We start from the raw sequence: 10,456 nt of genomic DNA, 5'->3' as shown, positions 1-10,456 counted from the left end.
TGAAGACAAAATAAAGTCCGAAATTTTTTTTTTACATAATAAAGTAGATTACATTAGCTTTAATTTAATATATATATAAAAGTGTCAGACTTTCCGGAACACTCTCAAAATTTAAGTTGAAAAAGTCAATTTTTTGTGAAAAATTTATCATTTTGAATCCCCCCCCTGTAGGCAGGTAAAAAGTCAGATTTATAAAAAAAATATACCAAATGATAGGTAAAGACATCATGCATCTACAAAAAAAAGAATTATATTGATCCATACATCTTTCAAAAAGTTATAGCATTATAAAGTTAAAAATATAAAAAAGAATTTTTTTACAAAAATCGTATTTTTTTTATTAAGTTTAATGTCTATTTTCACCATGAAGATAAAATAAAGTCCGAAATTTTTTTTTACCATTATAAAGTATATTACATTAGCTTTAATTTAAGATATATATAAAAGTGTCAGACCTTCCGGAACACTTTCAAAAGTTAAGTTGAAAAAGTTCCACTTTCTATATGCATGTTTATGTTTTGAATCCACCCTGTGTTAAGGGAAATGATCCGATTAAAAAAAAAAGTATGTCGAATGAAAGATCTATATAAATACTACTTCTCATAAAAAAATTGTAATGATCCATACATTTTTCAAAAGTTATAGCATAATAAAGTTAAAAATGTAAAATACAAAATCGAAAATTTTCACATAAAAATAGCATTTGGTAGCCATTTTCACCCTGAAGACAAAATAAAGTCCGAAATTTTTTTTTTACATAATAAATTAGATTACATTAGCTTTAATTTAAAATATATATAAAAGTGTCTTAAACTTTCAAAAGTTAAGTTGAAAAAGTCAATTTTTTGTGAAAAATTTGTCATTTTGAATCCCTCCCCTGTAGCCAGGTAAAAAGTCAGATTTATAAAAAAAATATACCAAATGATAGGTAATGACATCATGCATCTATAGAAAAAAGAATTATATTGATATGTTTATTTTTAAAAATGTTACAGTAGTTTTTAGTAAAAAAAATTGAAAAAATTTCGAAAATTAGCCATTTTTAAATTTGTAATTTTTTTGGAGGTTTCCCCCATTTACGGGGAACGAGGGAATTTTTTTCAATTTTTGAGGGTAGTGTCTTCGACTAGATACGATTTGTGATCTTTTGACGTATCATTGAAAGAAATCGGTTCGGTGAGAGCTGAGAAAAAGTGGTAACAGACACAAAAAAAAAAAAAACACATCTTAGTAAAATCAATACCTTCTCAGCTTCGCATCGAAGCTAAAAAGAGTCTAAATTTTCAGAGAAGGAAATAATAGCAAATTAAAAAGTCTAGTTTGTAGAGTGATAGTAGTTTTATGAATTTATAGACTAGTGATTATAAATATTATGAATAGTGAGAATTAAAAAAAAAATTTTATGTAGAATTAAATTGGACTAAATGATAGCTTTTTCAAAAATACTAAACAATATTATAGCTCACAAAATGCAAAAGAAGAATTGCAATTTTGTTTATTATACTCTTCTAGAGATTAACTAAAACAGGACAATGCGCTATTGAGAAATGAAATATAGTATGTGTAATAATGTGGAATATGTTGCAATATATTATACGTGCAATTGCTGGAAAAACAATGTAAAACGTGTTGTTTGACAAACGTTTTTTGTCATTATATTTTAGGTGTGTGAAATATTCAGTATATCCTTTGTTAAACTATTAAATGAGGTAATATAAAAATAGGAATGGTTAATTTTTTCGCGCGGATAATTTTAGGCCTTGATTGAACCCATGTTACTCTTTCACAATATATTAATCATTTATAATAATATAATACAAATTAAATTTTTTAACAATATATGTACATATATAATAGTAAATAAATGTTCATTGAAAATAAAAATACCGTACAAAATAGTTTAAAAATAACAAATTAATTATTTCATCGTTGTTGTTATGTATTATTAGAAGTCTGGGCCACCTCCTCGTCCACCAAACTCAAAAGCATAACCGGCTCCAAAAGCTGGCCCATTATCAGTGGGTTCTGCTTTACTGGCAAAACTTGCTGCCGTATTGTATTCTCCACTATAATCGCCATCGTCCTTTAAGTTAAATGTGCCTAATTCAGCACTACGTTCTAAATCTTCATGTACTCTATAACCGCTTTCAGACAACGATGATCGACCGCTAAAACCACCTGGCGCATTGTAGGAAACCGACGGTGCTGGAGGAGCACGGAATCTATAAAAGTATTTTATTATATTTTTTTATTGAAAAGCAAAACTCAAAGAAATTATATTTGCTTAATTTTTCTGCTAGTTGCGCCTCTGATAATTTAGTGTAATTTACAAAAAATTACGCCAAAATATGTTATAATTGATAAAAATTAATATTTATTGTATTTACTTTATGCCGGAACTCTTCTTGCGTGTAACTGGAGCTATTGGAGAAGAATATGACAGTTTCTGAGGTGCAGATCCGTAATTATTATCTTCTTCTCCTCCTGTCAATATTCTAAATCCGTCTTTGCCGGCTGTGTACTTGACATTTACTTGAACTCCATCGGGCGAGGTGTATGAATAAGCTCCTGTTCGACTACCATCAGGAGCTATACTTTCTGCACGTTGCTGCCCGTCTTCACCAGCAAAAGCAAATCTTACTGCACCGTCAGGATCCACCTGTTGTCTGTGTAATACTATGGCGGCGGAAGTTTGTTTTTTATCGTTGCGATAACCATGGTTATCCGAATCAAAACTTCCTGCAGATACAACCACCGTCCAATAACACAATACAAATGTTGCTTTTGTTCTAACCATGATAAACTAAAAATTAATTTAAGACAATGATAAATATTGTTAAAATTTTATTTTTACACTTTAATATATATGCATTTTTTTGTATCTTAATTACTTTTTATAATATTTTTATTGTGCTAATTGAATAATCAATTTACAAATTGTGTGAAAAAATTATAACGACTTATTTTTTTAATGTTGGTATAGATATTATTTTATTTAAATTTCTGTTGTGGTAATTCAAATGTTCTTACTTCATGTTAATATCTTGATAAATTTATTTTAATATTTTAAAAGTAAAACGATTTCTACTGACTTAAAAATTTCAATCGACATAAAATCAATTTTTCATTTAACTGGGTTTTCAATAAGGCATTTAATATGAATTATAATAACAGAGTTCCAGAGTAAAAAAATGATGTGACACTAATAATCATTAAAAAAATATTTTAGATTAAAGAACAGAAATTAAATTTAAAAGAAGTGTCCTGGACCTATACGTATCATTGGTGAATTTAGGCTTTTGTTTTGGGGGTGTGAAATTTATCATTGCCTTCTTAAAACAAAGAATAATTGCATCATCAATATGGAATAATTTTTACTAGGACATTTATCCCTCTAAACCAGTAGTCGGCAACCGGCGGCCCGCGGGCCGTATCCGGCCTGCGTAGCTATTGAATACGGCCCGCTTTAAATTCTAAATCGACTAATTTAATTGAATATCATTTTGTATAAATATAATTGAACGTTGCGTTTTTGGTACGGGTATTTTATATAAGTCATATTATTATTTTAAGTTTTAGATAGTATTTTTTTGCATAATAAATAATGTAATTATAAATTTTTTTTTTTTATCTGGCCCGCGAACTCTTTTTAATTTGTAAATGTGGCCCGAGAATTAAAAAAGGTTGCCGACCACTGCTCTAAACAATATCTCTCCTAAAACAGGTGCTCCGTAATACGTAGAGCACTGTTCAAAAGCTATTGTCTACAATATAGCATTGCTCAGCTATGTTGAAAATACTTATTTAGAATATTTATTCGAATAATTAAAAGAAAAAGTATTTAAATATAAATATAAATATTTTGGAATACTTTTTTTTTAAATCACTTATTTTTAAAAATGAATTCATAAAAATTTCAAATTTGAAAAAGAAGTTTATCTTTATATTAGAAAAATTGTATAAATTATCTTATACCCATTTTAACAAAATGCAAGCGATTATAGAAGGAAAATAAAAAAGCATTGACTTTTGCAAAATTGGCAATTTTAATGACAAAGTATTTGACCCCTAATTTTTTTCTAAGATCAATAAAAAAAAAATGAATGAGTTCATCTCAATAGCAAAAATGGTTAAATTCAAATTAAAAATGATTTTTAGTGATAAAGCGTGTTAATACTTTTATTCTTATAAATAAATATAATCTACAAAAAATAACGCAATTATAAATGAAAATTATTTAAATACTAATACTTGTAAAAAATTATTTAGAATACTAAAAAATATTTAAATTATTTTATTTTATTATAAGTATTCGAATACTTTAACAAGACTGGGACTTTATATGAAAGTGCGTGGAAAACAAATGAAAAATTCGATATATCTGAATAAGAAATGTTTGGGTTAGAGTTTTTTTGATATTGTCTACGAGTTACTAGCCTCATTATTAATGTATTATGAAAATCTCCTATTCAATAATATTGTATATTTATATGTGTAATTAAAATTACAAAAAGATAAATTATCAAAAAAAACTAAAGTTTAAATCATCTCTTTATTTATCTAGATGAGTTAGCAATCATTTAGATCTAATATAGCAATTACACTCACCTTAGTTAAGTTATCCTTGTTTAATTATAGTATATTCCGTACCTTAAAAACACTCTTTCCGCTTAATTAAACGTTAACTATCGATAAAATTAATGAAATGTAAACAATGAATTTTGAAAAAATTCTTCTATGTATATTTTTATGCTTGCAATGACATAGCTGTTATCGAGGGTTTTTTATATATACTAAGAAACTCAGCCCCGCCGACGCGTGAAAGTGAACCACTTCGGCCTATCTAATAACAGAGTAAAGCGGCAAACACGGTTGCGATATGCCAATATTTATGTTGGTTTATTGTATCTTTTTGCATTGTATTAGCTATGGTGTATAACCATTGAGGTGTACCTTGGCGAGTGTCTTATATAAATGCATATATGCTCAATGTTTTTTAATTTTATTCTCAAATATGTACACAAGTAACTATACACAAACAAAAATTGCCATGTATTATATACCTGAGACTTTGGACCAGTTTCATTGTCACAATCATTATACACATCACAATTACAAATTTTCACAAATTAAATAAAATTCAATATTTATTTAATTTGTAGTGGACGTGTAAACATGGAGTTAAAATAACAATGTCCATTGCCTGGTTTTTACGGTTGATCTATATTAATGCCAATTATGTGTATGTTTTCTCTGAAATCCATTTACTTGTGTCCATTGATGTATAGCTAAGCACGTAGCTGTGTAACGCGGTTAAATGTATTGTGCGTGAACTCGGGTGACTTTAATAAGTGCCAGAGTACACCAGCTCGAGATTACCGGAAAATTCCAAGTGGTTTTTCTTGCGGTTGATGGGACTAACTAGAGATTATATAACTTTATCGGTTTTTCAATAACGAATATTAAAAAATGTTACGGGTCATTACCGCATAAATATAATAACGATCCGGGATAATTCAATAATACAGAATGCGACATGTGATATAAGAAATAATAACGACATCCGCAACTAATTTTGGAAGATAGAATATGAAAATAATCATAATATACATATATATATATATATATATTAAGACAATGTTCTTAATGTTTGGAGCATATAATGTCGTACTCATGTGAAGTTATATTACACATAATTGTATTCTCGTCATCATTATTGAAATAAATATTTATAATTTTATATAATGTACATCTTTAGTGGTTTATTTTAAGCTTAAATATTTTATATTTAAACATAAATATATATATTTTTTAATTGGAACAGAAAAAATATGAAAAATCAAATTCAATTAATACTTGAACTGTTTTAATTTATAATAAGAAGATTGTTCTTTCAAATCATAGATAATAAAAAAATTAAATAAGTTTTATCCTAGAAATTGTTTTATAAAATCACATTTTTTAAACTCATTTTACTATACTATAAAATTTTTAGTAGATGGTAACTATATGAGTCATAGTATTAAATTGATCCAACAATTAAACAAAAAAAAAACCCCCATTAAATAATATTTATTTTTCTTTTGTTTATATTATATGCTTGTAAATAAATTTACTCGCATTAAATTTTATTTTTTACAATATATTCGACCGACATGATTGCATGACTCGTGTGTGATAATTTGTACATTGCCCAATTTATTCGGGTATTGTACATTTTATTGCAATCAAGTCATAGTACACTATTGCTGATTTGGCCATAACATATATTGTCGAAATATTAGTCATAAAATATATTGACTATTTATCTGAAAGTAGAGGAGGGGTCTATTAAACATAGCTACCATGACGACTAAGCCTATACTGTGTATATTGTTCGAACATGAGTGAATAAGTTTTTATTTATAGATCAAACAAGGTCAAATTACCTATCAATTACACTAATCATATTCATAATTTATTTTTTATCAGATGATATAAAATACAGTAAATTTACTTTGATACTTTGAACACATAGTATATAAATTCTACTAGTTTTTAAAATAAAAGAAATTAATAAACTTATTTTTCATTTCAATGTTTTTCAATAAATAAATAAATTAATAAATAGTCTAAAAATTTAAGTAGTGGAAACAAATACAACTTTTAAGGTAAACACATTTTTTATAACAATTACAACATCGTTCAGTTTTAAGCTTTAAAATTTCCATGAGTAAATTCTCACGTTATAACTTTAATTTTGCGATAAAGTAAACAAAGAATGGAAATACTAAGTCAGTTTTATAAGGTATCATCCATGTATTTTTACATAATATTTATCTCATAAAAGTATTGGATAATAGTTGATAAAAATGTTTAAAGTCTAAAACTTGGTTAAAAAAAATTGTAGTGGAGACTGGGGGAACTACGGTAACCTTAGCAAAAATTGTTATATATCTGGTTCTAAGACTCTAAATGTTATGCTATTACAACAAATGGATGCATAAACATATTGACTGCATTATGTTAAAGTCTCAGATTTTTAAAACATAATCTTATATATATATTAACGCAAATGACCGGTATTCCCCCTACTCCGGTGGAATATGGCCATACATAAATACACGCAAAAAAATAGGGAAAAATTATTTTTAAAAAAATCACTTAAGTATAGTTCATATAAATTATAAATATATGATAATTTGCTTACCTTAAATTAAATTTCTTAATACATTTTTTTTTACATAAATAAATGCTGAAAACTATTTTCACACATTTAAACGTTTTTTGATAATATCGCTTAAATAAGAATACGGTTTTTTTATCATTCTTAATCTATAAATATGGTCAACATAATTTTAGATGCATGGGTTTATTAAATAATGAGGTTACCAGTATTACCCATTGACCATAGTTCCCCAGTCTCTCCTATCAAATGACATACCAAAGTATTTAAGTTTTATAATTATTATGTTTTATAGGATCGTGTAATTGGTACACACATTATGAAAATGAGCGAAGCCAGAGATAATCATAGAAGGACATTGCAAATTATTCGCGCAGAATGCGTTGTATATAAGCAGAGTATTTTTGATCTTAATAACCAAATGGTAGCAGACCAAAAACTTTATGATGAAGCTGAAGCAGCTTACAATAAAAGAGTGTTTGAGCTTGAGAGTTGTGAAGCTGAAGTTAGGGGAAAATTGGCACAAGTTTTACGTGATCGTTCTGAATCAGAAAAACAGTTGCAGCTTGTAAGAGATAAAATTGACGGAGATCTGCAAGCTAAGCGTACTGCAGGTACAGTTTTGGCTCACCAGCTTGATGCTCAATGGAGACGGCTTCAAGAAAAATATCGTGAATTCCTAGCAGATATTTTTTTATTAGATAAACAAGAACAGCTTACCACACAAACATATGAGCAATCTAACACTCAACAAACACCTATACAAAAGAGACGTTTCCATGCAGTAGCTGACCGGTATAGGCGTGTATCTCTAAGATCTTCAAAATCATTGAGATCATTGGTAGCAGTTGGTAATTTGCTACGAGAGAAGCAATTAAGGCAAAGACAATCATCAGGTGAAGATCCATTATTGATTGCAATTGAAAAGGGTAAAGATGGATCTGCAGCCGTAAATCAAGTATGGAATGTATTAGATGGCGTTCAACGCCAATGCACTCGAATAGCAGAACGAGTACGTTGGCAAAGTAGCTCAGAGAATACAAACTTACATTTATCCAAGTTTAAAAGCGTAAAAGAACAACCAGAAGATATTTCTGAGTCCACCATTGTAAAATTAGAAAATACTCGTAATGCAGTTGAAGCGGGAAAAAGTTATATAGACAATTTACGGCACACTGCTACAGTCAGCCGACGGTTGTTGGAATGCGAAAGTATTGAAGAAAAAGAGCTTAGACAAATTCTCTTTTCAACATGCAAACGCTGCGGTTGTTCTCCATCATCTTCATCGTCAGTAACTTTTCTTAAAGATATGATTGCTAGATTAGAAGTAGCATGTTTTTCCTTGTTCGCCCAACTCGATGAAGTAGGAAGTAATGATAATGGCATGGTGGTAGAAACATGTCTGAGTAAAGTGCAGCGGCAACGAAAAAAAGAAGAAAAATATAAGGCTGACAGTATCAAAAGATTAGATAACTTTCGAAAGGCAGCCAGTCGATTAATGGTAGTATTAGAACCTCGTGTAAAGTTTAAAGGTGTTCACTCTCAGCAGATTTCATCAAAATATTTTCACAAAAATAGAGTTAAACCTCAGAAAATAACGACAGTGACAAACAAAACTACAAAAACTTTTAATAATAATGTAGAGAAGGAATTCAATATTATAACACCGGTCAAATCTCTCTGTCCTCCAAGATCACTATCTAAACCTTCTCATCATAATAAAAAATAAGGAATTCAGATAAAATCGATATCTTTTTGATTTGCTGATTTTAGTTAACAAAAATTATATAAAAAAATAGAGAATTCTTATTGAGATAATTTATTTCCACTTAATTATAGCAACAAATTATTTTTCATTCAGATGTGATAAAATAACAAAAATAAAATTTAAACAAATGGCACATAATTTTTATAAAATCATGATCAAGTGCTAGGATTGTTACCGTCAAACAATTAATACTTTGGAAAAAAATCGAAAATCTCAACTCAAAATCCATTAAACTATGTTATAAAAATTATTTTAAATTTATGAAAATGGGGGCCTATGGTAACTACATTTTTTTCAGTTGCAAAAATACAATTTTATTTTTATTTTCTTTAATTAAGTATCAAATAATAGTTTACGAGAAAAATTATAATTACCTTGTTTATACATTATACGGATTTCTTTATTTTATATTTTGTAATATTTCCTGTAAAATTATCAGACAATGAAATAAATAAAAAAATATATAAAATTATTTTCATTTATCAAATTTAAAAACCTAATGCGGCAGGAGAAATGGTCGAATTAGAAATTTCAGAAATACAAGGAATTATTATTATTATTTATATGAACCTTAAAAAAATTGAGGGTATACAATTGAATTTTTGAAGCAATTGTTTTTTTAACCACCTTAAAGTTAGGTATTTTCTTCTTTTTTTTATTATCTATTGTAATTTTTGCTACAATTAAAATTTACAATCTTGTTGTAGTATCATCACATTCAAGGAGACATTGGGTCCACATGTTCCGGACTGCAAGTTTAAGAGTGGTATAGGAGAATATACTAATCTTAATATTAATGTTAGAACATGTAAATTTCGTGCATTTTTTTTTCACAATATTATTTTAGTGCGACGACAGTATTTGGTAAACGTCGGCATTACTCAAAAGTGTATTTTTATCTATTATATCTTTACCAAATGAGCCACTTATCAGCAATATTAGGTTTAGTTTTAATAAAGTTTACATATCATTCTACCAAAAAAGCAATGTTCTTTTTCTTCCGACGAACACATATATTGTGCAATTCAAAACAAACATTTAATAATATCGTATAAAAGAATGAGATCTGAAAAAAAAATAAAACTTTTTATTTTTCAAGCTATAACAATTAAAATTACAAAATTTAATTGTTATATGATCAATTGAATTATAAAAAATTTCAACGTAATTACTCGTATGATGATTTAGGTTCAATTTTGTTTAAATAAATATTATCTATCTTTCTGCTTTTTTTTTTTTAATTTAATATATTTTTCGTTAGTTCAAGGTTTTTTTAATAACTTATTTATTGATCTTGAAAATAAAAAATAAAAGACACTTTTATAAAACTATCATGTATATTTTTTCTTACAAAAATATTATTTGTTTTACATATTTTTGTTGAAATGTCAAGTTATTCCTGAATGATAAATAGATAAGTTCTACAACAAGTTTAGTACTTATTCCAATTTTGCACCATATTAAGTATTTATATTGATTTCAAAGTTAGTTATTGTTGATAATAGGTTTTATTTATTACTAAA

At 27.4% G+C, this 10,456-nt stretch overlaps 2 protein-coding genes across 5 annotated transcripts in view; one reads left to right on the top strand and one right to left on the bottom strand.

Annotated features, from left to right (window-relative positions):
* LOC126907628 (uncharacterized) overlaps nucleotides 1-9,931 on the top strand; it is a 42,435-nt gene extending 32,504 nt beyond the window's left edge. The window contains exons 1-2 of one of the 4 annotated variants that reach the window (XM_050689047.1): nucleotides 6,507-6,650; nucleotides 7,461-9,930. In XM_050689047.1, coding sequence (XP_050545004.1) covers nucleotides 7,485-8,894 — 1,410 coding nt within the window. In that variant the 5' untranslated portion in view covers nucleotides 6,507-6,650; nucleotides 7,461-7,484 and the 3' untranslated portion in view covers nucleotides 8,895-9,930. Of the gene's footprint in view, nucleotides 1-6,506; nucleotides 6,651-6,676; nucleotides 6,788-7,460 lie in introns of those variants that run through there. The other 3 variants (XM_050689045.1, XM_050689048.1, XM_050689046.1) reach the window with 3 other exon arrangements.
* LOC126907650 (uncharacterized) lies at nucleotides 1,314-4,789 on the bottom strand. Its single transcript, XM_050689089.1, has 3 exons — nucleotides 4,609-4,789; nucleotides 2,388-2,803; nucleotides 1,314-2,222 (listed from the first exon to the last, which is right to left on the bottom strand). The coding sequence occupies exons 2-3, from the start codon at nucleotides 2,795-2,797 to the stop codon at nucleotides 1,946-1,948; spliced, it is 687 nt and encodes a 228-aa protein (XP_050545046.1). The 5' UTR covers nucleotides 2,798-2,803; nucleotides 4,609-4,789; the 3' UTR covers nucleotides 1,314-1,945.
* Nucleotides 9,932-10,456: the final 525 nt, after the last annotated feature.

Source organism: Daktulosphaira vitifoliae, unplaced genomic scaffold (assembly GCF_025091365.1).
Source record: "Daktulosphaira vitifoliae isolate Bord-2020 unplaced genomic scaffold, ASM2509136v1 Scaffold_5, whole genome shotgun sequence".
In the NCBI taxonomy this organism is placed as follows: Eukaryota; Metazoa; Arthropoda; class Insecta; order Hemiptera; family Phylloxeridae; genus Daktulosphaira; species Daktulosphaira vitifoliae.
Note: the sequence above shows the minus strand (reverse complement) of the source record. Positions and strands in the feature narration are given on the sequence as shown.